The 24,266-nt window shown below is 45.0% G+C and overlaps 2 protein-coding genes across 2 annotated transcripts in view; one reads left to right on the top strand and one right to left on the bottom strand.

The window, feature by feature from the left end:
• Positions 1–7,962, bottom strand: part of LOC135908717 (protein VAC14 homolog) — an 88,754-nt gene extending 80,792 nt beyond the window's left edge. Inside the window, exons 1-2 of the mRNA XM_065440578.1 lie at positions 7,788–7,962; positions 2,135–2,285 (exon numbers count right to left, since the gene is read on the bottom strand). Coding sequence (XP_065296650.1) covers positions 2,135–2,285; positions 7,788–7,897 — 261 coding nt within the window. The 5' untranslated portion in view covers positions 7,898–7,962. The remainder of the gene's footprint in view (positions 1–2,134; positions 2,286–7,787) is intronic.
• Positions 7,963–11,448: 3,486 nt separating this feature from the next.
• LOC135907499 (uncharacterized) lies at positions 11,449–24,064 on the top strand. Its single transcript, XM_070522418.1, has 6 exons — positions 11,449–11,573; positions 13,719–13,813; positions 16,589–16,718; positions 21,933–22,078; positions 22,418–22,550; positions 23,730–24,064. Exons 2-6 carry the CDS (start codon positions 13,753–13,755, stop codon positions 23,986–23,988), a joined length of 729 nt encoding a protein of 242 aa, XP_070378519.1. The 5' UTR covers positions 11,449–11,573; positions 13,719–13,752; the 3' UTR covers positions 23,989–24,064.
• The last annotated feature ends 202 nt before the right edge of the window (positions 24,065–24,266 follow it).

Here is a 24,266-nt window from a genome sequence, read left to right as displayed (position 1 = left end):
GCTCGAAGTACTTGACTGTCTACTACCCACCCACGGACCCCTAAAAGTCCAGTTTTTCCCCATGTATAGAAGACCGTGAGAAATCTATAACCAGAATCATTCTCCACTTCTTTCAACTGATTTTTCAGGTGTACTTGTTGGCATTGTGTCCTCATCACTTCAGATTTGGTTCATATTTGCCACACATATTTTTCCGGTGCCTTACAAGTAGCACAAAGCTTCGAAAAAAAAATAAACGGACCATTCTACGTAAACAAGGCAGTGCATCTTGTTCGGAGCCTTGTTGAGAAACCACCAGTAATCTTTTAGTCCCTGACATCCAATTATTTAATTAAAAATAATTATCTTGCTTTTTGATTGCTGCTCTAATTGTCCAGATGTCAATTAGGTAGTAGTATAGAATCGTGTGAGACGTCAAAACTATTTGTTCCCAGCAAGTTAGACATCATGCATACATTTTCATTTTTGGCAAACAGGGATAAGCCCTTGAAGTATGAAAAATACTGTGTGACTAAGTACACGTGCACATGGGGCAGAAACACCATCAAACAGTCAGCGTGGGAAATTTGTGGTTCATCTCAGGCTTGCCACTAGGGACAGCACACTTAAAATAACATAAAAGGAAGACATGCTTGCAATGAAACCAAGTGCAAATATAACAGTATACACAAGTGATGCTGGACAAAACAATTAGTGCATGTAGTAGAAAAATTTGCATTTGTTACAAATGTTGTGTATCTGTAACCCGCGCATTTAGAAAATTTTGACATGGTATCCCTATAAACTCATGGGCTTTCTCTCCTCAGCATAAAAAAACAGAGTTATGGATCAGCAGGTTTACGGGACAATGGGCTCAGCAGACTGGTGGAGACGACAGCGAAGTGTCGCACGAAAGTAACAGTTTTGAGCTCAGTGATCACTCGCTCAGTTTAGCGGAGCGCTTTGCTGCACCACCTATTGAACAAGGTTGCAGTTATGCTGTGAAACGATCAGTATGCTGGCTCCAAGTTCTCGATCACGGTCATCCACTTTAAATCCTCGCCAAACAGCCTCATTGCTGAAACCTCTCGAAGGGGAGAGGATACCAGTGAGAGAGCAGCCCGCTCTGTAAAATACGCTGGCCACCCCCAGCATAGCGCACAGGCGTAGTGGTGCCTCCGCTCGCCCACTGGCCCATAAACCCGCTGAGCTATAACTATCTAATAAACAAGCTATAATAGCTTGCAGGTAACACCTCATTCTGACCTCTCAAGATTTCTACAACTGCCTAATTACCATACCAACAATAAGAACGAATAAAACTTAGCCAATTATTTTTAACTAAAATTTACTTCCAGTTCCTCAACTAGAGTTCACCCTGAACAACATACACTTCATTTTCTTACCTTAGAGGTGATACCCATATCTTAAAGCTTTGTGTATGACAGTCGGCACGCCCTGTGTACTAATCCATGTGTTACTACAAACTACAACTTGTTCTGTTAGTATTATGCTCTCTCTCAGCTACGTTACTTCACTAAACATTTTTGCCCTCATATTGCACAGCCTTGCAATAGCTTCTTCCGTGGAACTGTAGTACACACGAATAATAAAACAGCTCGGTTCATCCACAGAAGCTTTCACTCTCAAAACAGACGGCTTGAGCTTGTATTTGATATGTGCGTCTTCACTGCTGCTGCTGCCAGGAAGTCCAAGAAGAAGCACAGAAAGGCTTTCGTCTGAATTTTTGGCTGCAAGGTGTAATATTTCTCTAAGGTTTAATACCTTGCAGAAATGATTGTAACCATGCGATCTGCACACCACGCTCATCTGTTTGTAATGCCCAAGGAGCCCCTTAATGTTTCCTTGTAAGCCAACCAGAAAGTGGAATGAGCTTTCAGATTTTGTTTGACTAAAACTAAACCAGTTCGACAAATTTCACAAAAGTACTCGTGAAACTAAAGGGAGGAAATGATTTTCTTCAACAAATTTCCTTCCACTGCTTCTTTGTTTACGTATAGAAGCAACAAAATTTTCAGCAGTCTATTAGAATATGTTCCTATCCAAATACCCCTTAAAAATCATGTGCTGTGCGGATAATCTGAGAAAACTTCAGAGCAATGTTGCACACATCATCAAACACTTCTCAGCTGACCTTGCCTAGGGCAATGGCCATGGCAGCAAGCCCAATGAGGCCTCCCTTGCGGCTGTTGGGATTGTGTGCGAGGGTAAAGTCCTGGCCGAGGAGCTTGAGCAGCTTACGGATCTGCATCACGTTGTCCTTGCTCATGAAGTCCTTAACCATCCTGCACGAGAAACCAATATTGTCCCATGACTGTGTTATTCTGAATGTCAAAAGAAGCCTTCATCAAGCACCCTCTTGTGGACATGCCCTGGCCTCCGCTAGATCAGATGATGTCACATGCATAATGTTGACCTTCATCACAGGAGACTAGACTTTGATGCTTGGCTTTATGGTCACCCCACTGAGCTCTACCAATGTAGATTGCTGAAGCCAGCCTGCATTTGTACAAAATATGATTATACATGGTCTTTTCACCATCATAAAAAATCACCAAAGGCGTGGGAGTGTTGGTGCTGATTACCTTAACAGAGAAAATTAGCTTTGCAGCAAGATTGGAAATTCCCCAGGGACATCTGCACAAGCGTTACTGTTCTTTTACAATTATTTCCATGTCACTATGCTTATAAGTCGAACTCAGCATTAAAAATTTAGTTGGTTGTTTAGCAGTATGTTTTTTTTTTCCATCATCTTCACTTTGTTAAGCATGTAATACCTCTGTCACACAACACGTGTAATGTCATTTACAGTAAATGACATTCATACCAAATGTCATGGCAGCCTTGCGTTCCCTGTCTACACGGGTATACAAAATGGCATTCGCAATTGACGGCAATGTTTATCGGCACCTTGCGCACGCAGGCACTCTGCAATTGACCTACACACCTTAGGGTTGCACTTCAGCTTGCAAAATCAATGAAGTGCTCTTCCCACATTTTCAGCAGCGCGCACGTCTCGTCGTTGTTTCGATGTATTTTTCGCTTATCGTTCTCCGCTGACAAAGCTGTGGAGTTGGCTTCCGTGGTTGGTGCATGGGCTTTAGCACAGCAACACTTTGAAAATAATACACAGCAAGGAAAAAAAAACAGACGAGCGTTTGTAAACATGGCCGCCGACGAGAAGGTGCTAGTGTCCTGTCGAAGACTGGCAACAAGAATAAATTTGAACAAACTACTTCAACTATCATGCTGTATGTCATAAAATTATTAAAAAAGTTCATAACAGCAATTATGACAACCTTTACTCTGATGACATTTCATTTTCAATTATTGATTTCAAAAACTTTTGTGAAGTTTCCATCATTGAGATTAAACAAGTTGCACTTGCATGAGTTCGGGAAACTCGTTCAACTGGCGAATGCCATTAGCTGTGAATGTCACTCACTATGCCAGTGTAGAAGCAACAGAAATGGCATTAATATGTAATCTCATACGCTGAAAATGACAATACATATGCCCTGGGTAGAAGTTAGCTCACAACCATCTTGGCATGCTCAATGTTTATAAAAAACACATTAGTATTTTTTATTCAGGAGTGCTAAGTCTGACACAGAATCCAGTTGGCAGTCTAGAAACGAGTCATACTTATTTTTGGAGTCCTATCTTGTCTGCACAGAATGCTTACTTAGGAAAAGTGCTTTTGTTCTGGAGACTATTGTTGGAACGATGTGCGACGTGCACTGCTGCGAAATGTGTGTCTTGCTTTCACTTTGTCCTTGTCAGAAAAAGAAATGGCAGGTGACATAACAGTGGATAATGTTATACTTAAGAGACCATGTGAACTATAATTCGTCATGCTTAGCAGTTTGGCAAAGACTTCTGGAAAATAGGCACTCACAAACAGCACGAGATCTTGCCGAGAACTCGCGAATGGCCTACACCTAGCAAGTGCACAGGCCCACTGGAGTACTTATTTGACATTTTAATGAGAGTGTGTTGGAAAAACTTGTAAAAAAGAGTGGTAGCTTATGAAAAATGTTGTCTGACTGTGGAAAGAAAGAACCAGGAAACTAACTAGTAAATATCAAATTAACGGCGAGGGCAGCGGTGTGCACTTATAATATATCTGTAATAGGGAAAGGTGAATTAATCTGCAGTGGAGAATACTAAAAGGTAGCTGGAATATGGATGACATCGAGGTACAGGGAACACATAAAATGAGAAGGCACTACATTTCAGGGCAATAGCTTACCCCAGGATATGACGGTTCGTCAACAAGAATCACATATCTTAAGTGATGAAATTTGACAGAGCACAAAGCTGAAAATTGTGAGCATGGACAGGATGCACATATGTTGCATCCATCCAACTTGGGGACAGCAGCCACATTTAGGCCCCGTACTTAATGTGGAACCCTGAAATACCATGTTATCAGAGGCTTGAATTTTGAAATTTCAAAATGTGCCACAGAGTGAATATTACATTGCCCCATACAAACTTCAAAAAGTGCATTAAAGAAACAGAAGAAAACAGTGTAAGGGTCTGTGCTATGCCTGTTTTAATTGGTGTCTGAAATTATTTTTGTCTGAGTACCTCTCACAGAATGCTTTGCTGCAAAATTTTTCTGTCAGCATGAAAAAAAAATAGCTACAAGCACTTACACAATACCCTCCTTTAGAGCTGCAGCATTCCCCCTCAACTTCTATTCCGTGTGGCCACGGCTATGTCATGCCTCCTTGGGCACAATATCATGTGGTGAAGTGAATGCTGTCGACTTCTGGTTGTGTTGAACTGAGCATGCTCCCTCGCTTCTTATCGACAAATTTTTTCTAATTCATCATCATCAGCCTACATATACGTCCACTGCAGGACGAAGGCCTCTCCCAGCAACCTCCAATAACCCGTCTTGTGCCAGCTTGTTCCACCTTATGCCTGCAAACTTATTTTCACAAAACTACCTACTTTCCTGCCGTCCTCCAATGTACTTCCCTTCCCTTGGATAAACGATTATCTCCCCTACACATTAAATGGCCTGCCCAGCTCCATTCTTTTTTTTTTATTCTGTAAATGTCAACTGGAATATTGGCTACCCTAATTTTCTCTCTAGTCCACACTGCTGCCTGCCTATCTCCTAACATTATGCTCAACTTTTTTATTTCACCGCTCATTGCGCGCTCCAAAACATTTCCTCAAGTTTCTTTCTTAACCTCCCATTTTCTGCCCCATATGTTAGTACAGGTATAATGCGATGATTGTAGACTTCTTTTCAAAGATAGCAGTAAGCTTCCTGTCGTGACTTTGGTAATGCCTGCCGTATGCACTCAAATTAATTTTGATTCTTCTGAAAATTTCTATCCCATGGCATTTCCATCGATGATTCGCAGTCAGTCTCTAGAAACTGTGCAAGAGTAGGTTTATCAAGGTCAATTATTCACAGGGTACCCTGATCATGAGAAGGAAAAAAGCTTTTTCTTCTTTTTGTTATTGCAGTGATAATGGCCCTGAAATAAAGTTTCTGAGCAATGCTCACATTTTCTACAGCATGCAGTCACTATCGTTTACTCCCTGCGCGCATCGGCAATGCAGGAAGGTGAGCGCAGTACAGCTATATTATCAATCATGGTTCTGCTGCCAGAAGGAGCCATTTTATCCACCTATATTCATGGTGACACAACTCTTCTACATCCCACCAGTGGCGGTTGCCACTCTGCATTTATTTACCTTTGTTGAGTTCATGACCCCTAACCTTGGATGTGCCATGCAACAAAGCCCAGTTTTTCAGAGCAAACTATTTGTTCCACACCTTCCCTTGAGCATGCGCACATATGCGTGTGCACAGGCAACAGCTGTAGCTGACGATTTGCATTCTCAGGCGGAAGTGAGCCAGAAATTTGAAGAAATGTCCACACTTTTTTAATTTATTTATTTACCCTAAAGGCCCAGGTACTGAAATTACTACGCATAGATATGCTATTACAGAGAAGCCTAACGGAGCAGCACGCTTTATGTATTCTTATGAAATCAAGTGGGAAGCCAGTCCAATTGCTCGCTCAAGTGACCTCACTCACCCGTTCTACATAGAATGGCCAGACACGGCTGGAAAATCTGGAAGTGATGCTGCTGTGATCTGTAAGCGATGCAGATGTTTAAAGCCTAACAATAAATTAGACGGTTTACATAGGGCACCTACAATCGGCTCTTAATGATCACAAGCACCTAACCTATTGGGTCGGTGCAATTGTACAAAACCGTCAAGACTGTTTTTGGGTTACATTAAGCTGATTAATCATATACTCCTTTACACTTAGTTTTTCGTTGATCCTGCTTCTCGTTTACAATATGCTAGTGCTGCACAGCATACTACTGTCTTATGAAAATTAAAGCCAAACTGGCATTTTCCAGTTACTACAGGTTGAAAATGTAGAGTTTCCAAATGGCACTGTGAATCCAGTCTTACTAGAAAATGAGCCAACAAAAACCTTTTCTTGGGATAAGCTTTAATTACAGTTATTCGCAAGCCTTCAGTGAGTCTAGGTGTCTGGATTTTGCAACAAGAGTAACTTGCATCTTAAGATACACCATACTTGAAGCGTAGTATTAGAAACGCATATTCATACAAGTTTCGCCCATTGTGTCGGCGATAGATAGATATACCTAAAGAGTATTTTAGGATAGTAACTAAGACGCATTTATCTTCGATGCTGCCCAGCCATGTTTTGTTGAACTCTCAGATCACGTTCGGGCTGTGTGCAAAAGACGTGGGTAGATTTAGCGTGTTTAGGAATGTGCTACATCATTTTAGGCGCCTCATGTCATCCACTTAGCAGCTAGAGGTTCTTCCAAGACATCAGGAGAATTCACGATAAGGCGTCTTGATTATAGTAAATGAACCGCGGTTGTTTGTAAACTGTAGCATATCGAATTGTGCGCCACACTGACAGCCGAGGAACCTGTTAGTTCCATGTGTTTTGCAAACGCTGTCAAAATGCTGTACCAATCTAAACTTACTTGATTCTTTATCTGTATCATCTACTGTATTTTTTTTAATTGCATATGTTTGTGATAACTTAATTGTTTTAAATTTCATTACTAGGAAGTAGACATGTACTAAATTTTGTAGCTGCTGATATATGCATATTCACTATGGGCCCACACTAGCCTTTGGCTACGGGGCCCAACAGTTTTTTTGTAAAATTCACGCAACAACGAGAAATAGGTGAATGAATGAATGAACCTAGAACGTGAGTGTAATGCCCGGAAACTCACGCAGAGTCAATTTTGCGCTTGGCGGCACTGCTCGTTTGCAAACGCAGTAGTGACACTAATCAGCCTAACTGCTACAATCAAGCGATATCACTGCGACAGTGCATATGTTCTTCCCGATCTGCTGAACTTTGGAATGTATTATCATTACGATGCCAATGTCACACATCGATATCGCGGTATGATACCCGGCTACAAAAGCTGTAGAAGAACCATACTGTGCCTCATTCGCTGTTCCCCCCCTAACGAATCACTGCGCGTAATCATCGCGCGAATTTTGTTTTTGAGCTCACAAACAGCAGTGAGGTACAGTGATCGAGGGTCCTTGGGCAACATGATCAAGCGACACTTCGACTAATTGATGATAGGCAAAACAGACTTGGGACTTTCATACTACGGCTGTGCGCTCCTCACATCCTGACATCAAATAACATCGACGGAAACCGCTGCCTGAAGAAGCTAAAGGAGAACCACTGGCGCAACCGGCGAACAACTCCCATATTTCTACCGCGCTCGCAACTCACTTCTCAATCTCCAGTGCTGCTGTCTTGCGCTTCTCGTACAGCTTGTCGTTTAAGGCCCTCACGCAGGCCGCGCTCAGCGGTGCAAAGTCTTTTTCTGTCAAGTTAGCCATCGCGAATGAAACTTGGGAGCGCTGCTCATGCGCGTTCCATTGGAGCCATGACACCCACGAGCCATTCCGAAAGTCCAGAGCCGGATTGACTTGGATAGTAACATTTTTTTGTTAGCTTCAAACATTAATAAAAAACGGTAGCAAAACAAATCAAGATGTGTCATAAAATTATCAACGTTTTTATTACGTGTTGTTGAACTCGACAAAATTTTGCTTATCTTGCTTGAGTTCCGAGATTTCAGTGTTCCGCTGTTGCACAACGAGTTGGGCATGGATCTCAAAGGCTATGTTTTATACATACTTAGACATCAGTGGACCGTCCTGCATGAAATGTGCAGTGAATGTAGGAGCCTTCTATTGAAGTTAATTTAAAACGACAAAGCCGAATCTCTCAAATATGGCCACCATGGCTTAAAATTCTTTCCAGCGCCTGCAGTAGCCTGAAACAGGAGCTTCAAGACTTGCTTTTACCATCATGGGGAAGAAGTTTCCCAGGAGAGTGACGCGACAGCAGCGGCCGTTCTTTAGGAATCATCGCCGACGTGTAGCGAGTTGCAAATGAATGCGCAGATCCCTAGCTGTACGTTGTACTTCGCAACGTTTTTAGATTCCTTTCAGGTTGCAACCTGCCCCGAGCCGCGCGCGAGAGGGTGACCCACTTCCGTGTGCACTCACCATGCGGCGCTGCTGTCTCTGTCGGTCTAGTGTTCCTGTATATGCTCCCGCAGGGAGCATCCAAAGCACTCTTTCTCGGCAGTTATCGCGAGAGCCTTCTCCGCTGGCATTTGCTGAGCTGTCACGTTGAAACTTCAGTCTCGTGGCATGAGAACTGTTTGGCCTGTGTGGTAAGGGTGAGATAAAGGAGCAGCCTAATGCAAGGTCGCGAAGAACTGGTCGTTTAATTTTTTGGCGCTTTGTTTATCGCACGCACTTCCGACGTTTACCCCGAACATTTTTTTCATTATGCAAAAAAGGTGAGGCGTGCAGACAGGACACAAGAGAAGAGAAGTAGACAACACGAACGCCTACTATCAACTGAAGGGAGCACTGAGGCGAAAAAAGAAGAAAGAAGACACAAAACTCATCTGCACAAGCTCCGGAATGGCATCACCACGTGTCAGTCGGGCACATGTGCCGGTCTACGCGAGAGATAGCTGTTATCTCTTCCTTATGCAAAGTAATCGAAGGTTGACTTACGCACGCACTTCCACCATTATAGATATGTCATATGCCTCTACCATAAGACGCGTATCGTCATTCTTGTGCCTATACAATATCGCGCATTCATCTGTGGCGTGCAGTTACAATCTTGGCAATCTAGGGAACTACTAGCTGTGGCCAGTTCTACGTAGGGAAAACGGGGCGGTGTATCAATCAGAGGCTAATGGAACATAAAAGGTCGTTAACGGGTGGATCGCCTACTAATCTTTCCCTACATTGCCAAGATTGTAACTGCAGGCCAGAGTTAGATGAATGCCAGAGTCAGGCTGTGCACCACATAGTCTGGTAGGAAGAAACCATTCAGGCACCATAAAGCGGAGCGTTTTGCTGCGCCACCTGTCGACCAGGGTTGGAGTTACCCTGAAAAGATCAGTACGCTCGTTTCAGGTTCTCGATCGCGGTCGTGCGAGAGGCTTCAAGAACGTCGCCAAACGGTCTCGTTCCTGAAACCTCTCGCACGATACAGAGGTCCTCTTCAGTGGTGAAACACTTCCAAGGCTTTTTCGCCTGCAGGCGAGCCAGCGCGGCGTTTTAAGACGATGCCGACGACATGCCGCTGTTCGTGCGGGGGGTCGCCATGTTTTTTCTCAACAACGCTGGTCCGCTGCGTGCGCTCCGCTGGGTAGAGGCAGTTGGTGTTTGTAGAGGATACGAGCTAGCGAGCGGCCCAATGACGCGCTGGCCACCCTAGCGTACCGCACATGCACAGTGGCGTCTCCACTCGCCCGCTGGGCCCGCTGTCCCGTAGACCCGCTGGTCTTCCATTTACAGAGCTTCGTTAAGGCTGGTGGCCCACAAGAACGTCAGCGGCGCTTCTGTGGTGCTTAACGCGTATACATAGGTGCCATGGGCCGAGAATGCACCGCAGTTCCAAATGCGAGTCCCGTTGCAAGTGTATTGCCACCTTAAAAGACTATTTCTCTGACGTGTATATCATAATGACCGCAAATAAAGACGGGACAGTAGAAGAGAACACAAGAACAACACGGGCGGTAACTTAATTCAGTTTGGCCTAGTTGGTGTTTACTGCATATCATATTGACCGCATAGTCCCCGTCTTTATTTGCGGTCAATATGATATGCAGTAAACACCAACTAGGCCAAACCGAAGTTCTTCTGAAAGCTCTGACGCATAGCGGCAGCAGCCGCACCCCTAGCGAAAATTCTGATACAATATCTAATGGCCTATGAGGTCACTAATACAGTCTATTATGTCTATGTATTAGTCTAGCAGATTGTGTATTAGTAGTAGATTGGTGTATTAGTCTAATAGGTCTATCCCGTATTAGTCAAATAGGCCTATTAGTGTATTTCTCTAATAGGTCTATTGGTCTGAAAGAAAATGTTGCAATGCACCAGATATAGAACGAAAAACAGGCATAATTGCTAGTAGCATTTATTAGCACAGCATGCATTTTTACAGATTCCTCTTTCCAGACCTTCGTCAGGTCAGCAATATTGATTGCCAGAAATTTCACTTCACCACTTAGACCAGAGAATGTCCTTTTGAGGAACAAGTTTAGAAACCTGGGCGGAACATGCAAACATATAGAAATAGTTCCAAGCAGGGGTGCTTATTCTACCACTAAATGCTTAAGCTGGCAATATTTGCTTCTAAGTTAGAATAATGTGGCCCCGCAATTTCCAAACTAAGTTTAGGACAAAGTGTGATAGGCTTAGCTCGATATGTTTACGATAATGAAAAATGACGTCACCCCACATGATAGAACAACTAGAAAGCCCATAAAATGAACATAAGATGTTCGGTGCGTTACATCGAAACTGTAGGTAGATACGGAACTCGACAGACATCTTGCACAGCGTTATCGCAAACAGGCACGTCATTGCTGCTATGCGCACAACAATCGGCCCAATGACGCTGTACTGAAGTACATCCACCGTTGGGAAAAAAAGAAAGAAAACAACTTTATACTATACTATAGGAGCATAAGTAAGTGGAATAATTACCTCTATGTGGTCGAATCGGCGTCGGGGAAAACACATCACATCCATGCATGCCGATAGATCCACAAAGCCGCAAAGCACAGGGGTAAAAACAGTTGCCTTCCGTTGTTTTGAAGTCGCATAACAACCATAGATGAAACTATCCAAATACCTATACTACTACACGAATAAGATTGCGCAGGCGCCAACACCTCGGGTTCCTCTCACGCACGCCTTGCCTTGACATAGCTACTGCACACATTTATGCGGGAACATGCGCACAAGATTGTTCCGATAGCGGTGTACTTCTACAACTATACGGGGGCGATCCGTGGGGTCCCGAAAACTACTTACGCACTTCCGTTTGGTACGCAGGTGAGTAGCTGCTCAAGGACGCCCGAGGTGACGACCTGTTCATCATGTCCGACGGCGACGAGATAGCGAGCCGGGACGTGGTGCCTTTTTCTGAAGCATCATCACGGAGTAGCAACAGCTTTATTTGAGCCAGTTGGTTCGTCTTGAGTAAGACTTGGAGAAGTGCGAAGACCACTACGACAGTTATCGAAAACAAACGCAACAGGACGGGGGTTGTACTGCTAACTGGAAAATTTATTGAAAGTTCGACCAGCTTCTATAACATGTAAAAAAAAAAGCACCAACAACAACCAAAACGGTTGAAAGGCTCTCTACCCCCAAGTAGAGGTGCTTATCTAGAAAACTTATCTCAGGTTTTGTTAGATTGAGTGACGTGGTGTTAACACATTTATCTCCTCCTTTGGTGATGTAATAAGCTTCTACATTCTTAGTCAAAGGTACACCCTTTGGGGTCTATCTCTGCCACACAACGATAATCGTCATCTGCCTTGCTTGCGTTTCCTTTCTTGAAAACGCCGCGCCCGCTACATTCCTGTCGAGAATCTACGTCATGCTGATACCACGCATGCCGTTCTCTACTGGGAAGTACCGGGCTCGCCGCGTTAAAGAAAGGAAATGTGGACAAGACAGATGACGATTATCGTTGTGGCAAAGGGGTGTAACTTTGCTTAAGAGTGTACACTCTTAGGCAAAGTTACACCCTTTGTGGTGTATCTCTGCCACACAACGATAATCGTCATCTGCCTTGCTTGCGTTTCCTTTCTTGAAAACGCCGCGCCCTCTACTTTCCTGTCGGGAATGCTATGTCATGCTGATAACGCGCATGTCGTTCGTTACAGGGAAGTACCGGGCTCACCGCGTTAAAGAAAGGAAATCCGGTCAAGACAGATGACGATTGTTGTTGTGTGGCAAAAGGGCGTCATTTTGCTTAAGAGTGTAAAATTTCTATTTCTTTTTTGCTCTTTGGTGCACGGGTAGCCTGTTGGCGCAACCCACCGGCCCGTTTCAAAGGGGACGCTCATAGCTTCCATCCATCCATCAATTCGTCATGCAGGCGCTGACGATGACAAAGAAAACAAAATGCAGCATCACAGTTGTGATTAAATGCACGAGCTATCGACTGTTGCCTTATACGGTGTCTTTGTCTCGAAAGACTGTCACATGGCTAAGGTTTTGGTTGACATTTGTACGTAGAAATTCGGTGGCCGTCTATGCGACCGGCCGCTTCGCCATAAACATCTCCCGGCAGATCGACCACCGATTGCGTACACCGCTAATGTTTTGGCCTAGCGCGATAGCGATCTAAAGAATATGCTGCACGGTTGTTTACGACACTGTGTCACTCGTGGTGTGAGACCATGAAGAATCAATTTGACGTACATACCCTCCAGTGCTCCGCTTCAAGAACGACTGGATAGGATCGGCTTAATGGCTGTACCAATTGTATATATTTTTTTCGGACAGATTAGAAGAAAAAGAAAGTATGTATAGAGAATATAGCCCAATTAGGCCTGCTCTGGTGGAATAGCTCGATTGCCACCTGACAGGCTTTCCCTGGCGGTGCCGGCTGCCGGTTCGACCCACGCACCAGGCCGCTATTTTACGGTTTTCTATTTCTCCCTAAATCAGCAATTAATTCGCATCGCAAGTCCTCTGACGAGTGTTCACATACAACGAGCAAGTTAAGGCTAATATCGTTTCCTCCATTCCCTGCGTTCAATCTGTCAAATAGTTTTTCCTCTGCCTGCGCGGACGCGCATACTGAACATTATGAATAGCTGCTCGTCTGCGGCAGAGGCATCACCACGAGGGGTGTTTTTCTGTCCCAGCGTTCACCTAGTTATTGAAGGTCGCCGTTCGAACGCTTTATAGTTAGCACGAGAAGCAGCTTACGAGTAGCCTGCGAAGACCCCGTAGCGAGGGGCGGCTTGCATCACCTTTCGAAATAGAGACCTTGGTACGTACTCTGCAGCCTCGTCTGTAGCAGATAGTTTTGGGAATGTGCAGTGACACCTCTTCGCACGCCAAATGTCTGTTTCACGGAAAGCGAGATAGCATTCCTGATTGTACATGCTTTCCTTTTTTCTTTCCACGAGTCTTCATGGCACGTCAGCCGCATACAGATTGAGTCTGCGCGGTGAACGGCCGAGAATAGGATCCCGTGTTCGCTCTCCCGCAATTACTCGATCTCGTCAGTTGTTTTTCTCACCTCTAGAGTTCAGCTTGCGATAAAACTGGTTATATAATAAAGCGGTGCCAATTCTGAGGCCTAACATCGCAGGGTGCGTGGTAGCTTTCACCAGAAGACAGTCGAGATGATGATGGCACCGCAACAAGTCGCCGTTGGTGTTATGCTGCTCGTGGTGTGTTTTACAGGTGAGCTGCTTTCTTACAATGCAGTACGCTTTCAAAGAGAGAGTATAATCGGGAATAATACACAATTGAAAAGGCAAAAAAAAAAGAAGATATGCAACAGTTCCTTCTAGGCATTCATTTGAAATGTTCGTATCTTATTCTTTTACACGCAGGGGTGTCACACGTGTCGGAATTGCGGTCTAGGACTATATACCTGGTGTTATTCAAGCACAATCACTAAATTTAACTTATTATTTCACTGTTCTCGATCGGGCTTCACATTTCCATGACGGTACACGCTTGCCAACGATATTAATTCAGACTAAGTTTCAATTTTTCTTTGCGTAAATAGAAGGTTTCGTGAATGCAGCGTGTTACACATATATTTCTGGAAGTTTGCGCCCTGTATATTTACTCGGCAGGTATTTATCGATAATATCTTGTATGTAGTTATTAAGAAATTGATTTCTTAACAACACACTAAGTTGACCGCATGTGGCCTACACACATCGCTTATTGCGTAGGGTTTCATACAATAATTGCTAGACGGAAGATGCAAGTGGGGGAGTTAGGTTTAACCATGTTTATCGCACTTCTGCGCTGCCTTAATATAGGAAGTGCGCTAAGGGAATACACGTAGCCACAAAAGATTCCGGGTGGGACGACATTTAATGTGCTAGTGTCTATTATTAGGCCTTGGGTGAGCGGCGCTCCAGTCAGTTATAGCGTGTCAGCGCTTTCTGAACTCTCTTCGCCGGTGGTTTCCTAACATGATGGCCGTTACATCTGTCTTTCATTCTCGCTTGCATCAAGTGGCACAGCCTCCCGACATTTCGAAACAACGTAGTCGACTTATTTTTACAAATGCGTTCGCGGCGTTTCGCTCTACACGAGTGTCAACCGGTGTAAGGATGACTGTTTTGTTCGTTATGAGATGAAGTGTAATCGAAGTTCATTCAATATGTACGGTGAGAGAGATTTTATTTACCGAGCAGGCAGTGAGGTTGACCTAAGCTGGTGCGTTCTGGTCTGCTGCTCGGCAGTTGTGACGAAAAAAAAAAAAGGAAGCAAGACTGTACAGGGGTGATAAAAGGTTGGGAGAATAAGAGGAGTGAATTGTTAAGTATGCCAGACAGCGACCCTACAAAGACGCTCGTCTAATTCCGTGTCGTGCTGGAACTTCAACAGAGCTTTCGTTGTCTGCCCTGCAGTTGAAGTATCAGGCTGTGGGCCAAGAGCAGCGCCCTCCGACCACGGTTGTCAGCCAGTGCAGCTAGAAAACAATACATTTTAATAACTTTACAGAAAAACATGTATGCACTTGTATTTTAAGTACTTAGAAGACACATGAAATACGAACAGAAGACGTAGAAGACGAACAGATGCAGAAGAGCTTTACAGGAAAAAAAAAAGAAGAAAACATCTGGTGAAAGCAATGCTGATGTTTATTAGTACTACGCCAACATTCCTCTATATTTCAATTTTTTTTATGCGGGAACATCTGCGTTCAAGTTCTGTGCACGGGTTTTTAAAAATGGAAAAAGATAAGAAAACGACAACAACAAAACAACAACAACAACAACAAAAGTCACACAGCCTTCTGGTTGACGCCACTGTAGGGCTGCTGTAACACCCAGGGAACGATCTAATCCTGCCCGTGAAACGACCAGTCTCGCTCATAAATAGAGCATTTCGCGTTCTTCGAAGGTCATCGCTACGTTGGCGTGAGCGTCTGGGTTCGCCTGAAGCGGCTTGCGCGTAGCGCTCAGCGGGATTGTTTACAAGTTTGGTCTGGCAGTGCTCTTTCCCTTTGGGGGTCGATTAGAGACACTTCCTTTCTCGTCTTTGCGGCCATAATGTGCAACGCGGAGCAGCAGCTATGCTTTGAGGCTCCATGTCACACACCCACTTGCTCGACACTCTTCCATCTCCTCCAGTTCCGTCTTCGACTCTGCGTTTACACCACAATGAGAACCTCACAGGGGAGTCGGATCGTCGGGCCAAAATGAGGCCATCGGGTTCTCGCAAACTTAAACGTCCCGAGGGGTTTGGGCTACATACCGTCGGGGCGCGGGTTGGGACAGCCCGACCAGCTGATGTAAATTAAGCTGCTAGGTCGGTAGGGGTACGGATAGTCCCGGGCTGTTTACGTACTGTCAGCCTACCTCGTTATTTCCCTCCATTGAGTGTATGTCTCTTGGATTCGAGCCACCTGCCGTTTCTTTCTTTTGTTTTGTCTCTTATCTTCTTTTTTGCGCGGCTGCACAGAATGAGTAAAGTATCATCCTACAATACACAAAAAGCCCCTATTACCGTGATAGGAGACGTGATAAGCCAGAAAGGACGCAAAAACAAAAGGTGGTTACGAAGTAGTCTTAAATGCCCGTACCGGATCGCCATGAGATCATGGAATTAATTCGACGGCGTCTGCTCAAGTGCACGTAGTTGATTTATTTTCGGTAACGATAAAGCTGCATTGTATTCCGAAGGAGCCGTAGAGTGAAGTTCGAAATTTCGAGAACTGCTATACTGCACCCGAAATGCCTAAATGCGGCAAAGTACTTTGAAATCCGTGACGTCATGCTGACGTACCGGGGCTAAGATTTTGGCACAATAAAAAAAAAATAATAATAAACCTTGGCCTTCATTTTTTGGCTCTGATTGTGAACCTAATGCAGGGAGACTAACAAAAATTGAGTTCTGAATAGATAATTAGTCCGTTTAAGATGACCTATAGGGTTTCCTTTGTTGCCCCTCTGTAACGCGCCGTGTTTCCATCTTCCCTCCGCCGTGTAGGTGGGTGCCGAGCACAGCTCAAGGACGGCTGCAGGATAGAGACCCTGCGTGAGTGCGGCGACGACTTCGTGCCCTACGGCAAGAGTACGGAGCTTCCCGCCGCCGGACAGCCGTTCACGCAGAAGTGCGAGTACGTATGCCGCCGCTGCACGCAATTGTGCCAGATCTTGACAGTGCCGCGCGCGGAGCCGCGCGACCTCTCGCAGTGCGATAGCAGCGCGACAACTATGCGTGCATTCTGCGCGCAAATGAAGGAGAGAGAGAGAGAGAGAGAGAAACAGAGAGAGAGAATTACACTTCACTTATCGAGTAAGCACCTAAGTGTCGTCGAGTACCTCGACTCGTCGGGGCTCTCGGCGAGACAATGGGAAATTTCTACAAAGACGGATGGCCTCACGGCCATCCCACCACCTCGGGCTTCCTGATCGGCCACTACTTCGCTTCCATCTCTACGCCCATCTACCTTTTTCCCTCCTACCATCTCTCTCTTTTAACCCCATCCCCTCCACCCTGCTAGTGCTGAGCCGTGCTCCCGCATGGGTTGCAGAAAATAGCGCTAGCCTCTTCTTCTTCCCCACAAGAACCACTTCTCTCTCTCTCTGTCGAGTAAGCACAACGTTGAAATGAAGTCCATGGGGGAAACGGTTTAAACGAAGGATGACAACCGCCTGGATGACATCGGCAGCCAGGGGCCCGCGGAGCGGATACCTTCTTTAGGTATCTCTACTATCGTATATAGCGTTAGGGAGAGCAAGATGGAATTGGGAGTTCACGGAGCGAATGCGGGTATGGCCAGCGTTTTCGATGAGGTAAGAAACATTGATTTGGTCCAGTTTTCATACGTAGTAAAGATGCGGGGCTACTCGGACGAAAACGAGGGAGTGTTTTTTTTTTTTTCGTGCAGACAAGTGACGAGCTTTCTTGCGTCTCACGTATTTGGAACAGTTGCGCTGCGTTTTCACCAACGAGGAATTGAAGTTGCACCGGTTATGCAAAGCGTATCAGTAGCAAACCGGCGCTTTATTACAACGGGCCTCCGGTTTACCTATTGCGTTGTAGTGAAGGTCAACGCAGGACACCGCGAGCAATGTACAATACGAGGCGAGTTGAGGGGCAAGACGAATGTTTATGTATGTATGAATTCCTGAGGCACGATTCCTATATTCACACAGCGCGCAATTGAGAGCCAATTCCTTTGCTCACGTACAAATATTACTGCAGTCAATCCAAGCCTCAACGAACCGGCTACATAGAGCGTAAAATGACGCGCTTACAACGTGGCAGCATGAGTGCACGCCTTATCATTGTAATCAACAATTAATCCCGGAAAATAATCTCTATATACATGCCGTCCCAGCTAACTTTAGCCAAATGTTAAATATACTCGAGTTCTCAACAAGAGGACGTGACTAAATGTATGTTTGTCACTATGTGTAGCGAATCACACAAATTTTGCATTTGCCGTAGTTGCTTAATTACCGTACAAAGTGGAATATAGGTCGACCCTGACATCGACTTGGCAAGACGATGACTCGTGATGCGCTAAAGACCACCATATAAGATGAGGGGCCACATTAACTGCCTTATTGAGGAAAGAAATCTCGACCTATATTCAGGTCCGTGCACTAGTGAAGGTTGGTTAAATAATCCTATAAGGCTTCAAGTGAGCGAAAAAATAATAATTGAGAGAGTTGTCGAGCGCTTAAGAAAAAGCCTCATTCAGTATTCTTTATCTTGGCACATATAAAACAATAGTTTCTACGCGTCATAATGTTACCCCGGAAACATGCGATTACCCATGCACTTGAGCGCCGCGATTGGAATGCTATCAATATTAACGAAGATAGATAGATAGATAGATAGATAGATAGATAGATAGATAGATAGATAGATAGATAGATAGATAGATAGATAGATAGATAGATAGATAGATAGATAGATGGATGGATGGATGGATAGATAGATAGATAGATAGATAGATAGATAGATAGATAGATAGATAGATAGATAGATAGATAGATAGATAGATAGATAGATAGATAGATAGATAGATAGATAGATAGATAGATAGATAGATAGATAGATAGATAGATAGATAGATAGATAGAAACAGAAGCACGTTTGGTTTGGAACCCTGTACTGGCAATATGAACGAACAGCGCCATTAAGCTAGAGCGCCGACACTGAGAAGGCGATCGGGCGGCAGCGTTTTAAGGTCTTCATTCCGCTTGTAGCTATCATAAACGGCGGCGCGTGTGGCCTTTCTCAGTGTAATATATAGCAATCGCTGCCGTAAATTTCAGGGGCAACGCCTGCGTCATTGGCCCATAAGTTTCTCAAGGCCAATGCCTTTGGCTAAAAACACAATTCGTTCATGCCTGGCACACTTTAGAGAACTTCCATCACGCCATGCCAACGGTTTTATATATTGAATTAAACAGAAGGAAAACTCCAACCAAAATTTATTTTAAAAGCCCGACGTTTTGGGGCCCAGCCGGCTCCTTCTTCAGGGGTGAGATGGCGTGAGAAGTTGCAGCGCTTATATGCGTTTACAGGGGCAGTGCTTGACGTCGCTCACATTGGTGATCGGTGGCCTCCTCCCACGCCCAAAAGACTGCGTTCCTGTAGAAAATGCGCAGGTACATTGTGTACAGGATTACCTGCACCGAATACCCAGCGTTATATATTGGCTAGAGCAAGAACTTCGCGGAAAAGATTCGCCAAGACGAGATTGACCTTCACCGCCTAAACAGAGAACACACGTGCTGAGGCGCAGGACACTGCAAGCTGTTCGATCGTCAGATTAGCCCCGACGGCGCTATCGTCTTAAGAGAGCGAAAACAACCGGCAGCGGCGGCTCCTTTTGGAATCTTAACACATCCAGAAGACGCGGGATAACATCGATATTTCGTCAGGAACACTTCCCTGCGTTTACTCTCAAAGTCTTATAAAAGTCTCGGAGCTCCTGGTAAAGCGCCATAAACGCACATAAGCACTACTACGCCTCACGCCATCTCGATCACCTCTGAAGAAGGAACCGGCCGCGCTCCGAAAGGTCGGGTTTTAAAAAACAAGTTTTGATCGGAGTTTTTCTTCTCTTTAGCTCAGTTGTTCCCAGCCGGGCAGGTATGTGTCGAACCTTTGTTTTCTATAATACACACATCACGGCCTTTCTATACGTCGCAGGAGAATGATTGTGCGATAGGTGGCAAGTTAAATGCTGCTATATCACGCTTCTTCCCGAAATGCAATATATTTATCTCATAGTTTTTTAAAAGCCATTGCTTGCGAACTAATAGGACGATTTGACTAATAGTGTAATTCAGTGAAGTGCAGAAAGGAATATTTGCCCAGTAGCATGGCCAGCTACTCAGGCGAATCAGGAAGTCTTTGGCCCTATCTTTTATTGGCCAAAGTAAGGTACGTACAGGTAATTACCAATATACGTGCTATTTATTCTACGTACCTCACAGTATTTTTCAAAATAGTCCCCACACCGATTCAGGCATGTGTCTCATCACATGCGCTGAATTTGAGATGCCCCCGTGGTAGAATTCGTTGCGCGGCCTCCCCGAACGCTCATTGTGATGCAAGTCTTTACGCCATTTTGCGAAATCACAACATCACCACCTCACACTCCTCAAAGCGAGACACCTTCCCCCATACGTGGACTGCATTTCCCTGTGCATTTCGATGGGCACTTCGTCCTTTGCTCCATAGAAAACGAATCACACTTCGTTGCTCGTACGCCGTGGACGAGTGACGCACAACCACCATCTTCAGAAACTGACAGGTGCGTCGTGCCTCGGAGCTACCGGCAGGTAAGGCCGGTCCGGTCCAAGAGAGAGAGAGAGAGAAGAAAGGGGGAAGGCAGAGAGGTTAACCCGATGGGAATATCCGGTTTGCTACCCTACACTGGGGAGAGAGGGGATGGGGAGGTAGAATGGTAGCAAAGTAGAGATAAAGAAAGAAAGGAGCATAGACATAAAATCACAGTCGGTCACTGTCATCGGTCCAGGAAAGGTCCACCAGCGGGAATGTATATGTTGAATTCGTATTTAGAGCCGAAATCTGGCTGAAAAAATTGAGGCAAGGACTTTCTAATTCGCCCTCGCATAACTTTTTATTCACGTCCTCCTATAACACACGAACATATATATTTTTTAACTTTGACTACGTACGCATGTTCGCAGGGACAGCTCATATACTGAAGTTTCAAAGCTTAATTCAATAATTTCATGAATATTGCTGTGCTGCTTGCGCAGGTGATCCATGTGCTTTGGCGGACACACACCATTCGCGAACAAATTGAATAAGAAAATACTTAGTTAACAGTGCTAATAAACTTTCCCCCGTCATGCTCCAAGCTTCCCTGAAGCTTCGTTCAGGTCTCCGCGTCCTCCTTCTCCAGCTTGCGCTTCAAGTAAGAGGCGCTACTCTTACCGAATAACATTAGCTGAGTTGGTGCGCAATTTGTCGGATGTTTACGTAGCTATATTTCCATAGGGAGCGTGTACAAAAGTTCACTGGCTCAGAATAAGCGAGCGTAAATTGACAGCGGGACAGCATTCACTGCACGATCGCAGGCATGCCACGTAGATTTAACGCAGTGCAATTAACATGGTTCGCAAGACGCACGCAGGATTCAAGGAGGTCAACGTTTGTTAAATTGTCGGATCTAACGCTCCAAAACGGCACAGTCGGTTACGCATATTGCCGTAGCGGAGGTTTCCGGTTTAAGCCGAATTCAGTTCGCAAACTTCTACAGACTAGGACCACCTGCCCACCGTTGTTGGGCTCATTACCGACTATGCTTTTTTTTTTCCCGGAAATCTTCGATCACATTCCTTTATTTGGATGGAAGGCAAAGTCTCGTACGTATTTCATGTTAAGTAAACCGGGATTTATGTTTCTTTTTTTTTGTCTCGCCAACACTGCATTGCGATACCGTTCCAACATATACCGCTACGTGTTTATGTATCATGTAACCAATGCACGTCTTCTAACCTGTATCGTGGGGCTCGCAGCGTTTTTGTATTACTGTTTTATTGCTCTGTGATTCGCTCTCCTCTATACTGCGTCGATGAATGAGTGTATTCAAATAAACAAACAAATAAATAAATAAGTAAAATTTTGGCTACGTTATTTTCTTTAACCTGCATTCAAAACAGTGCACACGAGCAATTGGGCGTTCTGCTCTCATTGGAATGCGGTCACTGTGGCCAGGTATCGAGCCTGCAACCTCGTGCTCATGAGGGGAACGCGGTAGCCACTGAGTTAATGCGATGGGTCATCAGTTGCGCTTAATTTATGGTGTGCGCGTGTTTTTCTTTCTTTATTTCAGGAATGAAAAGCGACAGATCGTATGCAGTCTCAAGTTCGTCGATGACTGCCTCAAGCGTCTGCCAAAGACAGCTACTTCACTGGCGCTTAAGACGTTGAAGGAAGACATTACTGCCATCTGTACTCCGGGCTCCAATCTAAACAATGGTATGTCAGCGCATAATTCAGGAAATAAGTTCACATTAAAATGAAAGCGCAGGAATAATTCACCACAACAGGGCATATTTCTTTCTCATTTGGCATGTTGTGGAATAACCATTAAAAGTCATGGAATAGAACTTTCTAGTGCAGCTGGCTTGAAGTACGCGGTAGCATTTCGCAGTTTCATTAGATCCAGAAGCGCCTACAAAGAGCCACACACGGACAATATTTTTCAGTCAGGATTTCCGCTGGTGATTTGATTTGCTGTACATTAATTCCTAATGAAACATTGTAAAGTGTTATCGTCTAATTGCGTATTCTATTGCTTATTTTTGTGACACGCAGATTACCAGAAAGCCATCAGCTGCATGAACACTGTTGGTACAAAAATCAACGCCTGCTTGAAAGGTCTCCACGGCGGTTTGGAAAGAGCCGTTGTCAAGGCGCCAACCAAAGAAGTCGTCCACTACGCCTGTTGGTCAGTATAGAGAAAATACACGTTCTGGGTTTCTGAGCTCGTCGTATGGAGTGCGCCACATAAAATGAAAGCAAGAAAAAAAAAAGACCAAGACTGCCTCGAAGAAGTGGTTTGATTGGAGGCTTGTATCTGAAGCAAGAGCATAACTTACATTTAAAATGTTTGCTTGAAGCTATTACTATTACAACTTTTTTAAAACTGTGGTGTGTGTGCATAGAAGGCGACCTTTTCACCGAGGCGCTTTTGGAAAATAGGTGAATAATCCGGCCACCACAACTCCAGCGGGAAAATGAAACTGCGCTTGCGATGGCAGCTGTCCTCAAGCGTGGCAGGCGTTATGCGCGGGAGTGGCCAAAGCGCACGCGTAAACTAGGCCTGCATACAGCAGATTTTCTTATTTTCCCGGGTTTTCAGAGGCATAAGGTCGAAATGAAGTAAAGTGTAAGCACGGAGTCTCGTTTAGAGCAAATACTTGAAAGGCGACTTATAAAATATATAGTCTTAGACATCATTCATGGTATTCAGGTTGGTCACTTCAGAAATACAGTCTCGTGGACTGTCTCGGTCCCACTACAAGTCCGGAGTATGTGGCCTATGTGCACGTCTTTGACTCTCAGGCCCTCCGCATGCGTGCGCGAGCTCATCGCGGTTTTGCTCCCCCTCCCCTCCTTCTCTCTCTTATCTTTCTATTCTCTTTCCCCTCCCCAGAGTAGGGTAGCCAATCAGACGCATTTCTGGTTAACAAACCTGCCTTCGCTCATTATTTATTCCTCCTCCTCCTCATCAAATCAGGCTTTCGATGCGTCGCCTACTGCTGAATTAATTCTAAGGAAGCACTTTTGCTATAGGTGACATACTTTTGCGCGTATTTAAGCGTACGGAAATCTCCACCAAATAACGCTTTCTCAGCATTGCCGGACGAAGCGTCTAAAGAAGAACATGGGATCGCCTCTTGCATTTAAACCCTGTAATTTGTGGACCCTTGTGTGCGTTGTCTTTGAAAACTGCCTCGATACGGGTCGAAGGATAAATGCTCCCTTACAAGCTTGCTTACTCTGCAAAAAAAAAAAAACAACCCCTGATTGTCATCTTTGTTGTACACGATTGGTCATTGAACTGTCCACTTCCCCAGTGCCCCACCGTAATCGCACCCTTCCCTTTCTCTCAATGAACATGCAGCTCGTACGGTGACGTGGAGGAATGCCTCGGCAAGGCCCTGACGCAGTGCGAAAGCGTCGGCGCCAAGCAGCTCACGTTCGGCCTGCTGCAGCACGTTTTCGGCGAGACCCTGAGCCTGGTGTGCGACGACTACACCAAGGGATCGCAGGCTTGCCAGTCTCTGCCGAAACTGCCCGCGCTCGGCCCCACAGACCGCAAGGTCGAGAACTACATCGAGCTCCTCATCGAGGCTGCAAGCACGATCGCCCGCAAGAAGTAACGCAACAACGAACTCCGACGCGTTTTGTGCAGTTTATTCGCTTTTGTTTTTACAAATATTTCCTTTCGACTTCGTCTTTACGTTGCTTTGTTTGAGCCAGGACACCTATACGCGGGACACTGTTAACACTACGTTGATGCGACAATATTTGCACGCAAAGCACAGATCGCCGAAGAAACAGACTCGGCCAGGATCGCTGCTTGCCTGCTGAATTTATGTTTAATTATCTCTTAGGTGTTTTAATTTAGTGTAATTGCCTTAGAAGTATGCAGCGCGGG

Source organism: Dermacentor albipictus, chromosome 7 (assembly GCF_038994185.2).
Source record: "Dermacentor albipictus isolate Rhodes 1998 colony chromosome 7, USDA_Dalb.pri_finalv2, whole genome shotgun sequence".
NCBI lineage: Eukaryota > Metazoa > Arthropoda > Arachnida > Ixodida > Ixodidae > Dermacentor > Dermacentor albipictus.
This window is presented reverse-complemented; position numbering and strand designations above follow the sequence as displayed.

Coding starts and splice junctions, on each gene's coding strand:
- LOC135907499 (XM_070522418.1), top strand. CDS start 13,753: ATGATGATGGCACCGCAACAAGTCGCCGTTGGTGTTATGCTGCTCGTG. Junction 16,719..21,932: donor CCGTTCACGCAGAAGTGCGA/GTACGTATGCCG, acceptor TCTTTATTTCAG/GAATGAAAAGCGACAGATCG. Junction 22,551..23,729: donor GTCGTCCACTACGCCTGTTG/GTCAGTATAGAG, acceptor ATGAACATGCAG/CTCGTACGGTGACGTGGAGG.